The 23,916-nt window shown below is 37.2% G+C and overlaps 1 protein-coding gene across 2 annotated transcripts in view; it reads left to right on the top strand.

Moving 5' to 3' along the window:
• The window catches only part of LOC126972236 (EH domain-binding protein 1), an 86,375-nt gene that overhangs the window by 21,224 nt on the left and 41,235 nt on the right, over positions 1–23,916 (top strand). For both annotated transcript variants that reach the window (XM_050818892.1, XM_050818885.1), the window contains exons 6-13: positions 3,247–3,428; positions 5,509–5,626; positions 5,946–6,237; positions 14,997–15,154; positions 16,892–17,025; positions 17,655–17,790; positions 20,181–20,247; positions 22,637–22,766. In XM_050818892.1, the coding sequence (XP_050674849.1) occupies positions 3,247–3,428; positions 5,509–5,626; positions 5,946–6,237; positions 14,997–15,154; positions 16,892–17,025; positions 17,655–17,790; positions 20,181–20,247; positions 22,637–22,766 (1,217 nt within the window). The remainder of the gene's footprint in view (positions 1–3,246; positions 3,429–5,508; positions 5,627–5,945; positions 6,238–14,996; positions 15,155–16,891; positions 17,026–17,654; positions 17,791–20,180; positions 20,248–22,636; positions 22,767–23,916) is intronic.

Genomic DNA, 23,916 nt, shown 5'->3' with positions numbered 1-23,916 from the left:
AAATTATGTAATCAGGGTTCATAAAGTATATTACCGATAAACGTCGTAAGCTAAAATAATAAGAGGCCAATATTTTCTCTTTGGTATTATTCTAGGAGTGGTAGTGCCATGTTGGGTCCTCACGGACACAAAAAAAATAGACTACTCCAGGACGGTACCAGGCTATGCAGTCCTGGACAATCCGTCCTTGGGCGTCCACAGTTAGGGCCTCTACCTAATAGTGGTATATAGCCGTATAGTATAGTAGTATAGCCCAGGCTGCCCCGCGTATTCTGGAGGGGGCAAATCTGTGCTGACTCGGGACAAACAGAGCAGGAGACCTCCTCCACACTTGCTGTGGACTTTTGCAACATCAGGGGGCTTCGCTCAAATTTAAATGCCGCCCACTTTCACCTGGAGACGGCGAAGCCGGCCCTGCTCTTTTTAACCGAGACACAGATATCCTCTCTGACTGATTCATCTTACCTTTCATACCCGGGGTATAATTTGGAACACTCCTTTATACCACGGGCTGGCGTGTGCGTTTATGTCAGGATGGATGTCTGTTCTCGTCGCCTGAGTTTTCTTGAATTACAGGACCTATACCATCATCTGGTAGACTGCGATGACGATCCGCGAATCTACGCATACCTGTATAGGTCCTATAGTGGTAACGCAGAGACTGACCGGCTCCCCGAACACATCCAAATGGCTACAGATTCCGTGTTGGAGCAGATCCCCACTGCAGAGATCGTGTTTCTTGGCGATTTTAATGCCCACCACGCCGAATGGCTAGGCTCACGTACCATTGATCATGCAGGGAGATCTGTTCACGACTTCGCCTTAGCATATTATGGTCCTTCACTGTTGGACCTTCTTTTGACCTCACATCTGGACGGCTATCTTGTTTCCGTTGACCCTTCTCTGGGATCGTCGCACCACTGCCTGATCCGGAGCACCGTGCCGATCACGCGCCTAACACGACCCCGCTTCTAAGGCTGTCGCCGCGTGTGGCACTATAGGTAAACAGAGTGGAACGAGATGCGGTGTTTTTTTGCATCTTACCCGTGGAGGCAGATCTGTTTTTCGCTGGGTGAGCCAGATGCCGCTACTGACGCTGTTGCTGATGTGCTATTGCAAGGTATGGAACTCTTCATTTCATCCTCCTCTGTGCCTATCGGTGGCAGGTCCCAATGCAATTGCCGAAAGCAGGAGTGCTATCAGGCTTGGGTCAATGCGGTGGTATCTAAGGAGGTCAATTCCAGCGAACTTAAAAAAACACTTCAATCATGCCTCCAGGTCCTTCAAAAGAGTTATTGCTGACGCGAAGTCAAAGCACATTGGCAGAATTGGCGAGAGACTTGCACGCCTTCCCTCGGGAACTCGTGCGTTATGGTCGCTCGCCAAGGCTGTCCAAAAAAACTTCTGCCAGCCAGACATTCCGCCACTGCATAGGGGTGATGACTCGCTGGCCCATGAAGAGAGAAAGAAAAAGCTGATCTCCTGGGCTCCCTCTTCGCGTCCAACTCGACGCTGGATGACCAAGGTGCATCACCACCGCACGAGGTAAAAATCCGGCATGGCGCCGTCCTTAAGGCGCTTCTCACCTTGGACTTTCCAAATCGAGCGGGCCCGTAGGCATTCTCCCGATAGTGCAGCGGACATGTGCTCCGGAACTGGCGCCGGTCCTTACCCGTCTTTTCTGGCTCTCCTACTCATCAAGCGTAGACCCGAAATTATGGAAGGCGGCTTTAGTGCACCCGATTCCTAAGAAAGGTGTACGCTCGGATCCGTCCAACTACCGCCCAATTGCCATTACCTCCATTTTCTCTAAAGTAATGGAGTCGATCATCAACCGCCAGCTCTTGGGATACCGAGAGGAGCACCAGCTGATCAGCGACTGCCAGTACGGTTTCCGCAGGGTCGCTCAGCTGGTGATCATCTTGCATACCTCACCCATAATTGGGCGCAAGCAGTTGAGTCAAAGGTAGAGGCGTTGGCGATGAGTTTGGACATAGCGAAGGCCTTCGATCGGGTGTGGCATAAAGCGCTTATAGCGAAACTGCCATCCCATCCAATATGGGATTCCCGAGAAGTTGTGCAAATGGGTTGCTAGCAAATGCTAGGTTTTTGGCCGATCGGAGCATCAAGGTTTTTATCAACGGTGCATGCTCACTTAAAACTCATAAACGCTGGTGTCCCGTAAGGCTGCGCGCTATCCCCTACACTGTTTCTTCTGCATATCAATGATATGCTGCAAATCAGCAGTATTCATTGCTATGCAGACGACACCACAGGGTATGCTTCCTACACCGGCCGTACCAACATGTCCCAGGATAGCGTCGACGAGAACCGGAATAAACTTGTGTCTGAAATCGAGACTATGCTTTGCAAAGTCTCGGAATGGGGCCGACAAAATTTAGTCCAATTCAACCCCCCGAAGAGACAAGTTTGTGCGTTCACCACTAAAAAGTCTCCCTTTGTCGTATCCCCTCGATTCGAGATCACTCCTCTAACTGCCACCGTGATAGGTAATATGTAATATTGAAAGAATTTATAAGAAGTGAAAACGTTATTTTCACTTCTCATGCTCTGAAATTGCTTAATTGTGCGCGATATAGAATGCACAAACTCGATTTTTGTGCACAAGTGCATTAACATTTCTACTCATATCTGTATCTATATTAAGGCAAAGAAAATGAGCCATACAGCCAAACACAATAAAAAGTTCAGAGGTAGAATTTGTTATTTTATAATATTTACTTTATTTGCCTCATGTGTTTTTTAAAACATAAAAGATAGTCAAATTAAAATACGGTAGGTTATTTAATAAATTAAATAAATATATATTACAAATTTAATTTACTAGTAGGCTGTATAGGTCTGGAGTCCAAGCCTAATATCAATGTCGTAAAAATTAAAAAAAAGCGGCGGGAAACAGGTCTCATTTTTTCGTGCGTTTATTAATTTCTTAAAATTTGCTAAAATTGTTAAAAATGTCCATGTTTATTTCCTTGCAATCGAAATGAAAAGCAGAGTTTATAACTCGTCCACAAAACCATTTTATCCTCGACATTACTATCAGCTAAAAGTCTCGGATGAAAATGGTTCGTTTTGTGCACTCGTAAAACCTACAATTGCTGCGTCGTTCAAGGGGAAGGCGGCCGAGTTATTATTGGTCTATCTTTTTAAATGTTAAATTATTAAAAATTATTAAATTATTTATTTATTAATTTAAAAAATTATTAAATTATTTATTTATGTCAGGTATCAATCACTGGTAAGCGCCGTCGCCTCGCGTCGTGCGCTATAAATCTGCGCAGGCATGCGTCTCTTGCGCCGGCGCATAAGGAATTGCGTCTGAATCTCGACCCGCTTACAAAGAAGCTGAAAGCTGCCAGACTACGATTGACGCTGCACTGCGTGCTGTTGCGCGAGGGACAGGCGACGTGAGTTATACAAGCTTGTTTTACTGAGTCATGAGACCAACCCAGCACCTGACCCTTCTATAGTAGATCAACTCCATAGCGTCACTATAATGCTATGCTCGACTACCAGGGGCGTGGGGCGTGCATACTATATAGGTGATGAGGCGCTGCCTACTTCAGTTACTTCACTAGTGTTGAATTACTTTAATTTGGTTCCGTTATTGTATAAAGTTGGAACACCTTCTCATTAAATTTTTCTTTACGCTACATACTAAATGACTACGTAAGGCAGTCGCCTGTTTGCATATTTTCCTTTCATAAAATTATCAATGCACACTCATGTGATTACCCAGTATTCGCGAGCTTGTTGAATTAAGATCTTTAAACGCGTTGAGCACTTTATTTACATTATAACTTTTACGCTAAATACAGTAAATACGTAAAAAATGGCTAAGATAAAATATTATACTGTCAACGTTCTGATGTACATTGCTGTAAGTGTACACAAATATATAAATAAATTGTTCAAATTCAAATTCAAATATTTTTATTCAAAATAGGATTTACAATCACTTATTGAACGTCAAAATCTACCACCCATTCAAAAGAGACTGCCTCAGACCTGAGAAGAATGGGCGCAAGAAACTCAGCGGGCATTTTTTTTTTATATAAAATATGGATAACAATGTAATATCGTACAATAAACATTTATAATTAAAGAGCCTGAGGGTGTTCGCTTTAATCCCAGTCCGTGGTGTCATTAAGAAAATCGTTTATGCTATAATAACCTTTCCCACACATACGTTTTTTAACAATTCTTTTAAATTTCGTAACACATTTGTTTTGTACATTTTCTGGGATCATATTGTAGAAGCATATATATCGCCCAACAAAAGACTTACTAACTCGACCCAACCGAGTAGTAGGCATAACAAGTTTATGTTTGTTCCTCGTATTAACATTATGAATGTCACAGTTTCTAGAAAATTCCTCAATGTGCTTATGAACATACAAAACATTATCAAAAATGTATTGAGAAGCAACAGTCAAAATGTTTATTTCTTTAAATTTTTCTCTTAATGATTCTTTAGGACCTAGGTTATAAATCGCGCGAATAGCCCTCTTCTGCAGCACAAAGATAGTATTAATATCGGCCGCACTGCCCCATAATAATATACCATAGGACATAATACTATGAAAATATCTAAAGTATACTAATCTCGCTGTATCTATGTCAGTTAACCGTCTGATTTTCTTAACCGCATATGCTGCAGAATTAAGCCTATTCGCCAATCCTTCAATATGACGCCCCACTGCAATTTGGAATCAAGAGTAATGCCAAGAAATATAGCAGAATCCACTGGTTTTACCACCTCTCCATTTAATAAAATATTCGCATCTACATTTTTGACATTTGGCGCGGTGAATTTAATATATTTGGTTTTATGATTATTTAACAATAAGTTATTGCCGCTAAACCAGTACACGATGTCAGATAGAGCATTGTTTACTTCGTCATACAAAACTTGGCTTCGTTTCACTTTGAATATAAGTGAAGTGTCATCCGCAAACAATACCACCTTGTGTTTTTTTTCTACAAGGTTAGGTAGATCATTTATATAAATTAGGAAGAGGAAGGGTCCAAGAATAGACCCTTGTGGTACCCCCATACCGAGAGGAGTCCCAGGAGATCTCCTGCCATTCACTTCGACCCTCTGAATCCTATTATTTAAATATGAGATCAGAAGATCGAGTGTAGATCCTCTTATACCATAGTGGCATAGCTTCCTGGCTAGCGTTGAATGTTGAACACAATATATATATATGTTGAACACATAATGTTATAATGGTTCCTCGAAAACTTTACATTATGAAGTTGGTGGAGACCGCGCAAGTAAGCTCATGAAGCTGTACAAATGTGGAAAATTCCTAGAAAACCGCACTATGGAGTAACAGAACCATGTGACTAATTGCCCTTATCGAATGTTTGCCTCTGGATGTGGATAATAATTTTGTTAGTAGAGTGTGACGCGATGTTGGCAGAAGTCTGTCAGCCCTTCCTTGCTTTGTTATCGATATCGATAAATTTTTCTGTCGACAGAGATGAAGACATGCAGTCGTTAGCCTCACTACTCTCCGTCAATAACAACTCGGACATCGCTGTGCTGGAAGATCTGGACGAAGACGACTACACTCTGTCCGACCAGTCTACCAAACAGGTATTACGATTTGACTGTCAAGTTAAGTATAATTATCAAAATACGGGTTGCATATTTCTTTTATAAAACATATTAAAACAAACAATTAAAATTTGCCTTAATGACGTTGTAGTTAAACACAACCTAAACACTGACAATGTAATAATAATGAAAAATGTAATATAAAATTAGTTATTGAAAAAAAGTCGTTTAAATAGTTAGACACTGTTTTACAAAATACGTGTTTAAGCAATGTTTAAATTATTTTTTGTAATAACACCGGTAATGTTTATTATAACTAAATTATTATTTATATATACGTGTTAAATTATCGTTCTAGATGTTAGATCTCCGTCAACAAATGGAAGAAATGACACAGAGCTTGACCAATAGCGACATCGCAGCGACCCCCAACAGCGTGCAGAGTCTCAACTTTGATTCTCGAACCCCCACGGCTCCGATCACCCCTGAGCCGACTACTCCAGTAACACCTGTTCATCCCAGTGAGGCCATAACGCCGAGGAACAGGCCTGAGTATCTCAGTAGCCTGACAAGAGCCATGCAGGCTGAACCCAAATACTCGTCGACACCAAAACCATTCATTGTAGAAGAAAAAAACGAAGCGTTCAAAGGTGAGTTATTGTCGGTTTTTATAAATTTTAGGAAATGCGGGTGCCTTTCATATTAAGAGTGGGGTGTATAATCAAGATTTTGTTTGAAGCATTCATAACAAAAAATGTCTGTAAGAATAAGAAAAGTGTTTGTGTGTACTTCAGAACACAAAAAAACAACAAGTTAAACTTCTTTAAAAATCTTTAAAACAAAATGATTCCTCATGCTGCTTTACATTTGTAGAAAAAACAATATTGCAATACAGAAGATATTAAAAGTACTTGACCGTAATTCGAAGCTTATATTTGAGATAGGCACTTCAGTTTCCCGTAGATTTTACCAATTTTTCATACTCTTTGTACCTGTGGATGACGTATTTCCTGTGTCTCACCGGCAGTGGCGTCACCTAAACCTTTATAAAGGCTTTGCAGCGCCATTTTGGCTAATTGGCGTTTTAGTTCCCGTATCGTGAAATTTGGTGTGCATACGCAAAACAAGAAAATATAAAGAATATTTAATTTTAAAGTGATTACTAAGTTAATTTTGGATATATATTGCTACCGTTGTGAACGACTGTGGACCTGATTGCAAATAACATAAGTATTGCTCTGAGCACGTAAGTAACCTTAAACATTATTTAGTTGATTTCTTGAAAAGATAAAAGTATATTAGAAGTCATTAAAACTCATTATATCCATAACCTATATTGTCGACAAAAGAATAGCTTATTATTCTTATCTGTTAAGGTTCGAGGAGGCATGGATAGGTTATAAAGTGATATAATAATTATTAAAACTTCGATATAAGACTTTAAGATAATTTCAGAGAAGGTTTGTAAAAAAGTTTTTTACTTAGTTAACTTGAAATTTATTATTAATATATAAAATATATTTATATGTAGTGTTGGATATAGCAACTAGATACTATAAAGATAACTAGAAATATAAAGGAAATCAATTATATTTAACGGTTCTTTCCGTTCGTTAAAAATATGTAGTAAATATTTATATCAGTTAAGCTTTTATCTGAAATATTTTTAGAATAAGTGAAATCAATAAATCTCCTGAAGCCAGTGGCTGGGCCGAGTGGCGTGGGTCGCAAGCGATCCCGCAGCAGCAGTACGAGCTCTTCTAGCAGCTCCAGTTCTGATTCATCATCTCGGCATTCCAGCAAGCGATCGCGTTGTCATCGCCGAAAGAAAAGGAGGTGTGACCATAAGATGTTCCGACAACTAACGAAGGAGATTAGTGAGTTGCGAAATTTTATTACCTACCCTCCCAATTACAACATGTTTGAGGATGATATCTATTTGCTCAAAGGTCAGCGGGGACCTATATGAAGAAGTTGAGGATGAAAATCCACAACCATCTCCTAAAAAGTTAACATCTGAATTTACTTTCGACATCGAAACAAAATTGAAAGAACCGACCGTTCCTAAAACCCTTGAGACTTTTCTTAAAATGTTAACAAATGTTCAACGTTTTAACAGCCCAGATTGGGCCGAGGTCAGGTATTCTGACACTCAGAAAGGTTACAATCACTTTCCTGGCTTTGTGGATCTTGAAGTGAATGGTGAAATTAAACCTTATTACAGCTTGACACATCTAGCCAAGGCTGACAAGGCATACGCAGCCATAACGTTTGACATTCTTAAACAAAAAGAGTCCTTACAAAAATGTATACGTAGTTTATTATCGTGGGCTAAATCAGAAACTGGGGTTGTGGATAATTTAAGTAATAAAATTGAGGAACTCTTTTTAAAAGGTGAATTTCATAAAATTTCAACTAACCTGTTACAAATGGTTTGCGGTCATAGATCTGAAATTATAGAAGTGCGAAGAGATGCGATTCTCAAACAAGTAAAAGACCCCGCAACTAAAATGTGTTTAAATAAAATACCTCCCTCAAACACTCACGTTTTTGAGGCGAATGCTTTCTCTTCAGCTCTGGAGAAAGCAGGTGGTATTCGTAAATCTTTTTGGCCCCTTAAGCATGAAACTTCTTATAGAAGTCCTCATAAATCCATTAAGCAACCATTGCGTGGTAATTGCAATGCAAGGTTTATGGCACTATCGAGTAGTGCCCAAGTTCCCCACTACGCCTCAGCACAATTTAGACCTATTTATAGCAACATGCCACCCTCGAAGGGAGGCTATAGTAATGTGAACCAAGGTGCTAACCAATTTAATTCAATCGGTCAAAATACACGTGGCTCATTTCAAAATCGGGGCTCGAGGCTTCGTAGTTCAAAGAGAGGGGGAAGAGGAAAAGAGCCCATGTCTTATGCCCATAGAGGGGAATTTAAGCGATATCCACAATGACTCGAGGTCATTCAGGGCCGGGCGACTGATTCACTACTACGAGAGCTGGAGGGAAATGGGAGCACCGAAAACCCTTTTGAAATTAATAAAAGGTTACCGCATACCATTCATTCGAAAGCCTCCACTGTCTATTCCAAACGAAAACAGTCCGTTTCGCACGATAGTTTCTCCAGAAATGACTGCAATAATTCAGGAAATGAAAGCTCAGGGCATTCTAAAGCTAGCTCAATTCTCCCCCAGTTTCATTTCCCCCCTTTTTCTGGTACCAAAAAGCGATGGATCGGCCCGTCCCATCTTCAATCTGAAGTCCCTCAACAAATTTGTAAAAATCGAACAATTTCACCTAATAAACATGCACAGGATCCCCGACTTTCTTCAGCCGCAAGGGACGCTTCAGACCTAGCCTGGGGCGCCCAGCTCGACAATGTCGCTCTGAGCGGACTTTGGTCGACAGAGTAGAAAAATCTGCATTGCAATCAGAAGGAGATGCTGGCCATCTTGCACATCATTCGAAGCTGTGCCCAGATGTTGAGTCGCAGCTCAATACTGATTCAATCCGACAACAAAACTGTAGTGGCTCATCTCCGAAAAGAAGGGGGAACAAGATCATCATCGAATTTTCTTTACCATCCACTACATTCCGGGCAGATACAACAATCACGCGGATCATCTGTCGAGGCATCGGCTGCCACCTGAATCGGAATGGCACCTGTTACCAGGATGCCTGAGGGTGATATTCAAGAAATGGGGGACACCAGTAATCGATCTTTTTGCATCCGAGAGAGCTCATGTTGTTTACAACTATGTATCTCTAGACCAGAAAGATTCAAAAGCGCTCTTTCACGATGCATTCAGCGTTCAGTGGAATTACCCCCTGGCATGGATATTTCCTCCACCATTCCTTGTACCCAAAGTTCTGTCGCATCTAAACCAGTCGACCGGAGTATTTTTAATAGTAGTACCACGATGGCAGAAAGTATTTTGGAGTGCAAATCTCAAAGCGAGAGCTCTCGAAGCTCCATTTGTGTTAAGGAGCCTGAATGTGAATTTAATAGACACATCAACGGGTCTTCCCCCTCCAAACTTGCAAGATCTCATACTCGAAGTATGGAAATGTGGGGGTGGACTGAAGCGTTAAACGGTTGGAATACTGATCAAGTATCCTTGTTGAAGAGCTCCTGGCGACCATCAACGATGAAGACCTACAAAGTAGCGTGGAAGCGTTGGCTCGGGTGGTCCAAATCAAACAAAGTCAATTTCAAAAACCCTACTGGTGCCGAACTTGCTCAATTCTTAGCAGATTTACATTTAGTTCATGGTTTATCATATAACACTATTCTTTTGCATAAGTCTGTTGTCTCCACGCTTTCTAATTCAGATACATCTAATCATCTTAGTTCCCATATCTTAGTTAAGCATATTTTGAAATCCATATCTTTAAAACATCCAAAAAATATAAAACCGCCTATTTGGAATATTAACGACCTAATAAATTTTTTATCCACCTATTGATTATGATAATATTTATCAAGCATCCCGACACACAGCAATCCTTTTGCTTTTGTGTTCCGGACGCCGTATCCACGATTTAACGCTTTTGAGAGTAGATTCAGAACGTTGCATTAGAAATGATACCTATGTTATTTTTTGGCCAGAATTTGGTTCTAAAACCGATAAAAGTGATTACAGATAATCAGGGTGGAAGTTATTAAGTAATAATGACAATATTCAATTTAATCCATTGTTTTGGATAGACCACTTAATAAAATTATTAAAAATTAGACGAGAAACCTCTAAGACAGGTAATTTATTTACAAGTATCAGAGGTCCAGCCAAACCTGCCTCACGGGCAGTAATAGCAGGTTGGATAAGGCATTTATTTAAAGAAGTGAATATCCAATTTACACCCGGTAGTGTACGGTCGGCAGTAGCGTCGCACAACTATTTAAATTTACCTTTAGAGGATATTTTGGCAAGGGGTAATTGGCGTTCCGCCACTACTTTTCAAAAGTTTTATAGGCGACAAGTAAGACCCAGTGAGAAGTCGATTAATCTAACAAAACTGTTTGATCCTATTAATTAAAATTACGACAATTTATATATGATTAGTGGTTGATATGATTATTTGTTAAGGAAATTAAGTCTCTTCAGAAGTAGATAATCAACTCTAATTATCTTAAAATGGTTAATATGAATAATGATTAATACTCAACTTTAAACAGTTTTATTAACGCAAGCTAATTGATCAATATTCATATTTTTAAATGTCCATGTACAGACTTAACTATACTAAGACAATAATATTGTTAAAATAATATATATATTAAGTTAAATCACATTGGCGTATTATTTTAAAAAAGTATTTCCTATGTCTCACCAGGCGAAAACAGACACATCTCAAATATAAGCTTCGAATTACGGTCAAGTACTTTTAATAACAGCGTTTTCCCTGAAAGAAAACGCATAATAAAATACTGACCTAATTCGAAGCTTACTTTTCAACTCTGCCTGGTGAATAAAAGCCAATGAGCCAAAATGGCGCTGCAACCCCTTTATAAAGGTTTAGGTGACGCCACTGCCGGCGAGACACAGGAAATACGTCATCCACAGGTACAAAGAGTATGAAAAATTGTTAAAATCTACGGGAAACTGAAGTGCCTATCTCAAATATAAGCTTCGAATTAGGTAAGTATTTTAATATGCGTTTTCTTTCAGGGAAAACGCTGTTATAAAATACAACCAATGAAAATATTGTGTTATGCTTATTTAAATTTAAGTTTATTTAAATGTCATCAGATCATATTTATACCTACAAATATAAAGCACTATATTTCATGGCATTCACAATACTTGATAATATATTCAGATCATATGCCATCTACCGACAACCTTCACCATTAAAATATTTAATTTATTTATATATATATATATAATTTAATTATATTTACTCACGTAAGCAAATTTTTTTAAATAATTAAGCCACAACACAAATGTATTAACCTAATTTTTTTAAATAAAAATTATATCTCATATTATTTATATATGACTGAATAATTAATAACGCTTTATTTATATAAATAATTATATAAAAAATAATAATAAAAAACTTAAATAATCTAACAAAATTAATTAATTACAAATAGAAAATATCATTAAAATCGCTATCGGCAGGTAAGGTGCCCATGAAGCTGGGAACGTTACCTCTTTGTATAGCCAAACTTATCCTTTGACAGAGGTACGTACTAGATCTTGGGTCACCTGTTAAATCGGTTAGACGCCTGGATAGCTCTTTTACGAGTTTTTGTGCCGATGAACCCCAAGGACCCATCGTCTCCACGCCAAAGAGAACAATTATGTATCCATCACCGAGTGATGCATATTTCCTCCGCTTTAGGTTTTCGGCAGATTCCGCCGCTGCACCTCCCGCTCTAGATGAATGTTCAATATGAGAGGCTAGCGTGTCCACACAAGTCGCATCCCACACCAGTGGCTTTCCACGACTCCAAGGAATCAACGTCATGCCATCAGGCCTCTTACAATCATCACGTGAAATTCCATTCGGCTCTAGGATAGCCGGCACGTTGACGGTAGTAAAGGCCCGACGCAAGACGTCGTTTAAGGCGGAGTGGCGTTAGAGACGGCCCGCACTGCGGCGGCAAGATTAGCCACGGTGACTAAGGCTGTCTACATTGCCTCCGCAGCGGCACATATGGGGAAGCTGGAATTATCGAGAAGTGTCCCTATGTTACTCGAAGGAGTGGCCTGAAGCCAGTACCCTGAATCTCGTTCGCTAACAGCAATAAAACTAGCCTAATCCGAAAAATTGTGATGTGATAATAATATCCCTTTTGAATGATTTTGCACTGTGGCTTATCCCAAAGTTTTTGTGATCGCATGTTTAAAGGGAAACATTTTTAGCAGTTTCCGCATACAACAGTGGCAGGGGCCCTAATGACGGGGAGATAATTTTATCATATAAAGTGCTGACATTGTGAACAGAAGATAAGAATGCTGGAAAGGATAAACTAGATTTTATCTGATGCCAATTCCACCAAAACGAATGGGCAGAGAAGCCTAGCACCAAGAAATATCAGACAATGAATAATTTAATATTTTTGATAATAAATTTAGTAGAGTATCATCCAAACTTGACAAAAGAATCTCATGATTCCAAAGAGGGTAACATCGGAGAACATAGGTTAGCTTGGGGACAAAAAGACAAAACCGAATTATATGATAGGCCATGTGGGAATGTATGCATAGTAAGCGGTCTGAATATTGTTCAAATTTTGAATTTTGTTCATTTATATATGCTGAGAAAGACTCTTCCAAAAATTGGTGCACCTAAAAGGTGAAGAGATTGCTTTTCCATATTTTTTAAATTTGGGGCAATAATGTTGTATTGTTTAATTATCGCATCTCTTCTATCAAATGGTGCCAAATCTCAGATAAAAGTTCACATTTTGAAAAATTTTGCTTTAAACCAATTTCATAAAACTTTTTTATCAAAAAACTGAGATCTTTTAGAACTGTATTTGTTTCACCTCCTTAAGTGCCGTCATCTAAGTACCACATATTCAATTTAGACTTTAGTAAATTAATAATTGGGTGTATAACGAGGCTGAATATTGCCGGTCCTGTTATAGATATTAAACCTAAATTGTGTTTTTATTTATGAGATGAAATCTATAATACAATTACAGTGAATTAACAACATCGATACTTTACATAATAAAATAATATAAAATTATTGTAAAAATGGAATGGAGTATCTGTTTGCTAATTCAAAAAATATAATAATACCGCATAATTTAGTCTAGTCATAAGTTAGTATGATACAAGTGGTCTGGCTGACCAACTGACGCCAGACTGTCGGTGTCTGCGGTTATCACGTCAAATATTATATTACATCTGATCTATGTCGACTCGTGTGAGTTTGCAAGATTGTTCTTTCATCGCACAGCTACTTTTTTAGCAAATCAGTCGCTGGCGTCAGAATTGGGGAGGTCCTAGGTTGGTATTCTAGAAGGCGTCGCGATACGTGATCCTTATAAAGTGTTTTGTCTCTTTTATGCGCAGGTATAAAGAAATAGGGATGTCCCTGGTCCAAGGGTGTCATAGGTGGCGACTTAGGGCATTTACCAGTGGGAGGCTCCTTTGTCCTTTGGCTGTCATGTGGGAAATATGTGAATCAATAATTTAAGTTACGCTGATGATATGGTCCTGCTGAGTCCGTCGATCAAAGGGTTACGTAAATTAATATCAATATGCGAAAATTATGCTAACAGTCATGGATTGAAGTTGTTATGTTAATGAAACCGTTTTGATGGTATTTAAATCTGGAAAGGGACCAGAAAATATTCCTGGGGTATATCTGAATGAGAAAAGTGTAAAAATTGTATATCAATTCAAATATTTAGGTCATATCTTAACGGAAGATCTGAAAGACGACTGCGAAGGGCACTCTCGGTACGTAGCAACATGATAGCACGAAGGTTTGCAAAGTGCAGCAATGAGGTGAAAACAACACTATTTAAAACTTATTGCCTGTGTATGTACACCTGCCAACTGTGGTGTAATTATTCAAACAAGACCTTAAGTTCACTGAGAGTGCAATATAATGATTCCTATCGAGCTCTTATGAAACTTCCAAGGTATTGCAGTGGTGCAAGTATGTTTGCGAGAGCGAGAGTGCCCGACTTCTTCGCAATAATTCGCACAATAATTGCTTCTTTTTGGGATCGAATGAGACGCTCCACCAACGGAATTCTGATGACTGTCTCTAACAATGTATATAATAAAGATATTTTCAAAAGATGGATGGACATCCATCTTAATAAAAATAGAAAATAAGCTATTTAATATAAGTAAGTAATTTGTAATTTATTTAATTTAATTTTTTTGTATGGTTAGTTAATTGGATTTAGTTGTTATTTAATTGTAATATTGATTTTAATTTGTATTTTGTATGGGTTATGCCTGAAATAAATGATTATTATTATTATTATTATTATTTGTACAGAATGCGGGCTCGATTGTGGGTACCACAACGGCACCTTTTTCAGTCGTGCAGCAGTACTGTGCAAGCATTATTGGGTTTCGGTCTGAAGGGCGCCGTACCTACTAAAATTGAGAGAAATGAGATTTAACATTAAGTTATGGCGCAATTGCAGACCGCTTAGAATTTTTTGGGTTTTTCAAGAATCCTAAGCGGTACTGCATTTTAATGGGCAGAGGGTATCAATTACCATCAGCTCAACGTCCTACTTGTCTTGCCCCTTATTGTCATAAAAAAGTTATGAAAGCAGTGTCAAATGACTCTTGATCCTGGACTTCGTATTGAGACACCTTCTGGGATTCGGACCGAAGAAGTTACCTAAGCTACAGCATGTTCTCTATTGAAACTCCAACATATACAACCGGGTATAACGGGTGTACATAGGTACTCATTTTACTAGTTTCAGGCACGGTGTTCAAGCCGAAGACAGTCGCAAAACGGAACCTCAAACCCTTGGAGCTGAAGGGTAACTTGAACAGCATCAGTTTAGATAGAAATGACAACGAGCGCGCGGAAGACAAAACACCAGTGCCGGTAATAGAGAAGGACAAGACACCGGTCAGTTGGCTTGTTAATTATTTATTTAATAAGTACAACCACATTACAGTTGGACCCATACAGTCTTATATATTAAAGGGTGTAGTGTCTGATATGTAAACCAATTACGGTGCAGGTACGTAACTAATATCAATAATATAAAAATTTAGTATTTTGAAATATTCCTCAATCTTTTTCTTAAAACTATATAAAGATTCATGAAACACGTCCAACTCGTTGCGACCATTTCTTAAATTATACTTTTTAAAAATGCGCTTAACCGGAGACAGTAAGCTTTGATCTACAGGATGGGGTATAGAAATTATTTAATAATTTAACTCTCGGATACTTGTTAGGGACCCTAAGAGGGGACGCTAGCAGCGTTATTCCATACAAACGTAGTCCACTTTTTTCTCCCTGGATAATGCTTCAAAAGAGGAGATTTTTTTGTTACAAAATCAAGATATGCTAAAGCTATGTCGGTACGTTTTGTTTTTTTCAATAAACTATCGACAAAAGAAAATATGACTCTTCAAACATCGTAAAAATGCCATTTTAATACCGACCTGTTCAGACGAATACGTAACAATTTTAAAAGGTTTTTAAGAAAAAAGGGAAAACGTACCGACACAGATCGTTCTACCTGAAAATATTGTATCAAAAAAATTTTTGGTAGGTTCAATATTCTAGCGAACACATACATGACCATTTTATATCTTTTACTATTTACAAGAAATTATCGTTCATAAATAAGCGAAGCGAATTTAAGCAATACAGCAGTAATCATTAATATACATTGTGCATATATACTTGTGGTTGCGTGTATAATAATAAGTATACATTGTGCATTTAATATAGATCAACATGGCCTTTTACAGCACTTAATTTAAATGAATATTTTTGAAGATAGTAAAAATTTAAAATATATATTGATACATACATTTTTCAGTAGGTAGTGAAAATAATTACTCAAAATCCGATTCACAAGCCGAGTACGAGCAGAGTCAAAGTATAGCAACGTTACAAATCCGTGTATCAATAGCAAGGGTCAAAAACCAACTATGAGCGAGCAAGTTGATAAATGAAGCGATTTGTGGCGTGCGCGCACCGCATCATACCCATTACTCACACAAAACGCGGGCTAGTCACGCACACATAGATGCACACAGCGATAGTTTCTTCAAATACCTATTTTTCAAATTACGCTGGACCCGGGTCCCCTCTAAAGAGCAACACCACTGAGCATTATTACTATTACTCTTATCACACGAAATTGAGATACACGTATGACTTTTGTAAGTGTTCATAAATAAAAATATGATCAGGGTTTTTGGCGTGGTTGTATGAAGCTTAGTCTTTGTACCGATTTATTTATTCATGTGTCATAATACTCGTTGCGCTCGGTGATAAGTCATGCGAATATATTAGCAGAAATAACTATTTTATCGAACGAATTAAAAAGGAGTTGGACTTTAATCGGTATTTTCTATATTTGCGATTTCAAGAGTGCTTTTTATGAACCGATTATTTTTTTATTTAGAAGGTTTAAAAATGGTTCTGTTAAGAAATCGAATTTGATTATAAGATAAAATCGAAAAGGAATTGAGAGAACTTCTTAGATTTTGCATTTTTTGCACACAAAAAGTATAATTTAGTAAACTGCAACTGATGAATGTCGTATTACTTTTATGTTGGCACTATCCGTAAAATGTAGAGATATTTATTTTTATAAAATATCATTTAAATTTTTCATTCCAGGTGGTGGATTTGTTGGAATGGTGCAGCAGCATTACTCGGGAATACCCCAGCTGTCCTGTCACAGAGCTCACCAGCAGTTTCCGGTCGGGACTAGCTTTCTGTGCGGTCATACATCACTTCCGGCCCGATCTTATGTGAGTCATATTAATGAAATAAACAAATATGAGACATTCATAAGTTACGTCACATGAATTTCATGACGTTGTCACCTCTCCCACGTCCTTGCTGATTTAATTAATATACTTAATATAAATAAGTGGAAACAAAACACAAACAAACAAATTTATTAGAAACGAACGTGAATAAAAACGTGTAATTACATGAATTGTTTTAGAAATATGATTTTAATATTGTCGATATTGTATATAGTAAATATCTGTAAGATACAGCTTTTGGTATCTGCTTATTCATCCGTGGGTATTGATGATAAGATTGTACGTTAACCGTAAAACATTAAATGCAAGTGGCTCAATGATTTACCAAATTATTATACTGAATATTCAAGTTTTTTGTTTAAACGCATTTTTTTGGGAATCATGTGGACATAAAATATGTGCTTTATCGTATTAAATATCGTTAAAACTCTAAGTTTACTTCTTTAAATGATTGTATTTAAATTTGGAACGTGTCTCGTGAAATGAATGAACATGAGGTCGAGGCGACTCAAAGAGAAGACTTTAAGATTCATATTGCGGCCATGTATCAATCAAATAGTTTCAATTAGTGTTTTAATCTATTGTAACTATAATACATATATTTTCAGTGACTTCTCGGGCCTGCAGCCCGGGGAGAGCGAGGAGAACGTCCGCAAAGCTCTGGAAGCGAGCAGCAAGCTGGGCATCTCCCAGGTGTTGACTGTGAACGACGTGTGCTCGAGCACCGGCCCTGACAAGCTAGCGGTGAGTCTTACTCTGTAATAATTATATGTATCTCGGGAGTCCTCAGAGGAGGTGGTTAGGTTTATACCATCAACTGATTTTGCCAGCAACCATTACCTTAAAATATACAATTGTACCCATTCTATCTCTTGTTGCCTCGTAGTATGATAGTGTAACCCAGTGACGTCTAATAAAGGGTAAACCTGAGCAAATATGATCCACACCCTCTAATGATTGATCTGTGGACTATGAACATAGTGTAATTATTATTATTTATTTAGTATTATTATTATAATTAGTACCTCGCGCCAACTCACCCTAGTTGATTGACACAACTGTTTGCATAGTGTAGGTATTAAGCGATTTCTGGCGTTAAGGTGGAAAAGTATTTTTAAGCATTAATAAGCTAGATCTGTATGTATGTATATATGTCTATACTGGAGGTTGCCATGATCATAATGTGATCTTCATCAATAGCACTTAAGTAAATAGCAAAACAAGACTGTTGTTTTCCTTGGAAGTTTGTTAAATGTTATATGAAATGAGTTTTGATTGATTACACACTTGACTTCCTTATCACATAATACCGGCTCTATTGTATTACAAAGATAAGTAACTTGTGTCATATTTTTTTAAGTCTTACTAACATGATTTTGAGCCTGCAGTTACTTGAAAATAAAGTTTTGTGGCGGATTTACCAGCAGGCTGAGTAGGCTGGAGCCTAGGGCGGCAAATTATTTGGGGCGCCAAATTTAATTCATAAATTTTTTATTTCGATTTACAAATTGAAAAAAAATATATACACACAAAATACGAATTTCTAAAATTGGGGAGAAATTAAAATATTGAACAAAAATTGGAATATAGTGATACAGTGCTAAATAATAAATATTTCAACATCTCTACTTAAATAAACAATTGCTTTTTTTGTGAGCTCCACACAACGCTGGCAATAATTAATGACTGAAATTGGAAAAAGAAAAAGCGTTAAAAGGGTAAATCTGGGGTCAGCTAGAGAGGATTCATGTAAAAGTTTGAGAGAATCTTGGCCCAAAGTTTTTAAAACTTTGCAATCGATCAACGATTATTGTGCCGAAAAGCCTACGCGCCGCAGGAATCAGCGGGAATACCTTTTAATTTACAAAAGCTGGAAACGGCGGTAATGATTGTTGTATGGTATGTTTCTTTGGAGAGAATAAACAAAGTGAATGTTCAAATTTAGACTTTTAACAAAGATTTTATTACCGTTGCTGATCTTTACGACGAGAGAGAGAATTTCAAGTATTTCGAAGTAAAGGCTATCGAGTTAAGCGTATCAATAGAATATACAAGAGAGATGAAAAAAAGGCAACCAAAAAGAAAAAAATATTTGATGAAATGCCTGATGAAGATATTGGAATAGCTGCGAGTGATAACTTCAGGGTTAAAACGAATCTCGTTTTCATAGATAGACTCATACTCGTATCCGAGTTAGAAAAACGGCAAGAAAATGAGTGAGTTGTTACAATCAATTCTGACGGAAAAAGCCAGTTTTTTTGGAAAAAATGTATCTTAATGATTTAGAAACAGACTTAGTTAAGGAATGCGTGCACTTTCAAAGCTACCTTTTTTCTGAAAGGATTTCAATAAAACCAATTTCTGGATCATTAAAGAGTCTGTCTTCATTTCTGCTCGAACAGAATCTAGGAAACATTTATCCAAACTTATAGTATGATATAGTAATTGGTATGGCTCTTTGTACACTAGCGACAAATTGTTCAGGAGAAAGAAGCTTCTCTTGCTTGAAGAGAGTAAAGAACTACCTACGATCCACTTTAAGTCATGAAAAGCTAAACGCTTTAGCTCTCATGTGCACAGAGTCAGAGCTAATGAACAAGATTTCAGAGCTATGAAGATTGAGCTAATGAAGAATTTAAATTATAATACTAACAAATAATTAAGAAAATATATATCTATTGTATTGTTTTTAAACTGTAAGAGTAATAATAAACCAACGTTCGTCAAATATATATTTTTTATGTAAGCTTTATTCATATTATGTAAGTATTGTATAGTTTTAAGACATACCTTACCTTACTTTAAAAGTGCTATATGAGTGAGATATTTTTTGCATAAAATAATGTTTTTTGATAATTCTTTACTTTAAAAATAATCAAGGATCTAACACGGTACCATAGTTCTCAATGATACTAACCATACGGGAAAAGTTGAGTTGATGTAACGAGGATGATGGAGCACAAATCATAAAGTTAGAATTTTATTGATAGAAAATTGATATGATTGTGGACTAAGATAAGATAACCTCTAAATTTTGAGGCGGCAGAAATTTAATAGCCTGCGGGCGGCAAATCTGTAAGTCCGCCACTGGGTATATCTTTGTGTGTATATTAAAGTAAGGTATGTTGTAACAGGTGATGACGTATCTGTTCCAACTGCGCGCACATTTCACCGGCAACGAACTTCAAGTTGAGCAGCTGGGTGAGTTATGTTCCTTATTTTATTTTAATATGCAAACATTATTCTTCGAGCAAATAATTTGTTTACATCCTGTAAGAGTGATATATTACGTAGAAGTGGTTCGTAATTTAAACGCACATAATAAAATTCTTATATCTGTATTTTACAAATTATTACTGACACAATCAATCAATCGGCGGTGATCACTTAACACTAGATGACCCGTACGCTCGTTTGTGACTCTATTCCATAAAAAAAAACACAATTTGGGCAGCGTTTCCCCTTATAATTCACAAAAAGTAATGCCCACTCGAACTCAGCGATCTGGCTTATATAAGATACGACCGTCTGCCGTGATGATGCTACTAACTGTTAGTGGGCACTACTGTAGTGTAATGGTAGTCCATTATGTTGGTAGCGCTTGTTAACACATCGTTTATTAATCAATACCTAGTCTTGCCATAAATACTGAAACAAAGAAAAAAACCACTAAATAAATAAATATAAAACAATTTACAATACAAATTAATAGCCCGGTACACAAACATTTTACTAATACCTAGCGTATGGAGAGTTTTAATAATTGCATTTGGCTCCATACCTACTTTGTATAATGTATTCACAGCGATTTGGTTCTATTTATCACCCCTCTCCATTTTAATATCGCAAAATTTTACAATTATTGGCCCCAAAATGAGAAAACTCAATAAATATAAAATTGATATTTTATTTCTTTTTTTTATTATTATATTATTATTTTCTTTATTTTTAATACTATTGCTAACATATATCTGTGCCAATACACTATTATAAATAATTTAACTACATCCGGTAAGAGGGACAACTATAATTTTTTTCCACTATCTCACGCTACCGCTTGCGAGTGATTCAAGAGATTAGAAAACAGAAATTACATAAACTATTTTGGTTTTATTTCATGGCCATATAGTTAGTTTTTCGATAAGTTTCATTTAAACATACAGAATAAAAAATCTATAACGGACAAAAAAAACACTACCTTGACGGATCTACATCAAATTTATACAAATATGATAAAGCTAAAAGTTATTTGTTCGTTTGTTTGAACGCAGTAATCTCTGGATGTACTTGTCGGCTGTGAATAATTATTTTTGTATATGATTTGCTTGCTTCGTGATGAATGGTATAGACTAAACCATACATCTCTGTGAAGTTATTCGGAACAAAAAGACCCTCACTGACTTAATGGTTTCTAGTCACCAAAATATACTTTTTTATTCTCAGCACATTTCATTCTGTAAACTACGTCTAAATTCATTTCATAGTCTCTTGCTATACTAGCGCTATTCTGGAGGGTTCTGGAACTGCCATTTACCGTTAACACAATCACAAAAAAATTGTTTTGTTTCCGTAAAAATTTAAAAATGTATGTAGAAATGTCAATTGTCAATGTTTTTCTTTTATACTATTTCGAGTTATTGCCAGGATTTTAAGTCATCAATGTAATCCAAAATTTTATAATAAGCCGTACTACACAATTTAGCTTTTATATGTCTTTTAAACTTAGTCCTTGACAATTCTCTAATATAAAATTATAGACACGTATATATTTATGGGAGGCAGGGTGTATGCAACACAAGATGATGTTTTTGTCTGGTGTTATATTGTGCGTGTCGCTTTGCATAATGTGAACATATTTTCGTAGACATATTCCGGTGTTCATATATATATATATGAATTTCTCTCGGGGATACTCGGGGTCTGAGTTTGTATATAGCTCTTACAGTCTCTCTATTGTTAAATAAAGATGGTATTAATATCTGCCGTGTTTCCCCAGACAAGAATTCCATTCGACATTATTCTGTTAAAACAACTGAAATAAGCTATCCTAGCCGTATCCACATCAGTCTAATGCTTCTATTCACATATGCCACTCAACTTAATTTTCCTGCTATTTTTTCTATTTGCGGACCTCATTGCAGTGTTGAGTCCAACCTTATACCTAAGACAGCCAGACACTTGCAATTAGTCCCGCATATGACACATTTTTCCTTATCTTCTACCAGCGGGCCTTTGAACAGGATCCCGGCTAGATTATGGGTGCCAAAACGGCAGCTTTTTCTGCCATAAATCAGTAATGTTTAAGCATTATTGTGTTTCGGTCTGAAGGGCGTCATAGCTAATGAAATTACTGGGAAAATGAGACTTAACATCTTATGTCTCAGGGTGACGAGCGCAATTGTAGTGCTGCTCAGAATTTTGGGTTTTATAATAATCCTGAGCGGCACTGCGCTGCATTGTAATGGGCAGGACGTATCAATTACCATTAGCCAAACGTCCTCGTTCGTTCGTCTCGTCTCTTATTATCATAATAATAAAAGATCTTTAGCTTCAAGCAATTTCGTATGATCTTTAATTGATATATCTCCAGGTAACGACGAAACAGAGTCGTCGTATCTGGTCGGTCGTCACGACACAGACGACTCTTTGCCCCCGGAGTTGTTCTCGAGGGAAGTCAGTACGAGACGCTCCAGGAATACCCTCGACAGAGGAATGTTCATGTGAGTAGACAGATCGACGAGTTTTAACTTTTATATGCTATATAACATTATGAATACTATGACGAATTCCTTTATTTATTTTATTTGTGTACTTAGTCTGGCCATAAATACTGTATACAATTAAAAAATAATAAAATATTACAATTGAATCTTCCATAACAAAATAAATTTAATTTTTCAATAAATAGTTTAATTAAATTTTTTCTCATATGTCTATCATAGTTAGATATTCTCCACGCCTATACGGCTTCAATCTGTTTTGAATATTTTCCATTAAACTGCACGTAAGGTACTGTTATAAATTTGTATTTGTTAACTTTAGGTGTGGCGTTGCGACTTTCTTTTTAATTTAATTTCAACAATTTCTCTCGCGAATCATTGTCGATTTAATACGCTTCGCAATAACAATTTTATTACTTTTCATGGTTATCAAACGATGTGATAGTAATTTGATAAGCTTTTCTTGAACTCTGTCGGTATACACGAAATACGAATACGGCACCTGTTTGTTTTCATTTGGTTAATACTTTCAATATTACGTAACTATATATCGATAAGATAATCAATTGAATGCAGTCCCATAGCCAGGGACTCCGTCATAGATAGAAAACACATTATATTATTGTGTATGTGTGTTTGAGCCTTCCAATGCTAAACATTGGACAGCTCAAACACTATAATCCCACAACTTCGTGCACGACCGCGGGTTACGGCAGTCTCCTGCGTTGCCCTCTCCGCAACACCACCCGCTACCCGCTGACATGTTGAGTACACCATCTGACACCCCGAGGGATGGTCGTGCACGAAGTTGTCGGGCTATTCTTAACCGATTTTCGGCGTGCGCTGCAAATTGTTTAATTAAGTTATAATTTAAGTTTAATAAAATATTGTAAAAAATTAAAACAGGCCAATTGCGAGAGAATTAATGGTTTCATATCATTGTATATATAGCCGCCATGCAAATTTATATTATGATGTATTATTTAGTACTTGGTACGTAATAGAGGGCTCTTGGTTTTCCTTTGGGTACGGAACCCTAAAAATGACTTCACCAGTGGTATTCGTCGTCTATGCAGTATTAGTTAAGCTCAGTTAGAAATCCTAAAAAGAAAAAATAATCAAATTATCGAACTTTTGCTGTGGACCTATT

This window comes from Leptidea sinapis, chromosome 2 (genome assembly GCF_905404315.1).
Source record: "Leptidea sinapis chromosome 2, ilLepSina1.1, whole genome shotgun sequence".
NCBI lineage: Eukaryota > Metazoa > Arthropoda > Insecta > Lepidoptera > Pieridae > Leptidea > Leptidea sinapis.
This window is presented reverse-complemented; position numbering and strand designations above follow the sequence as displayed.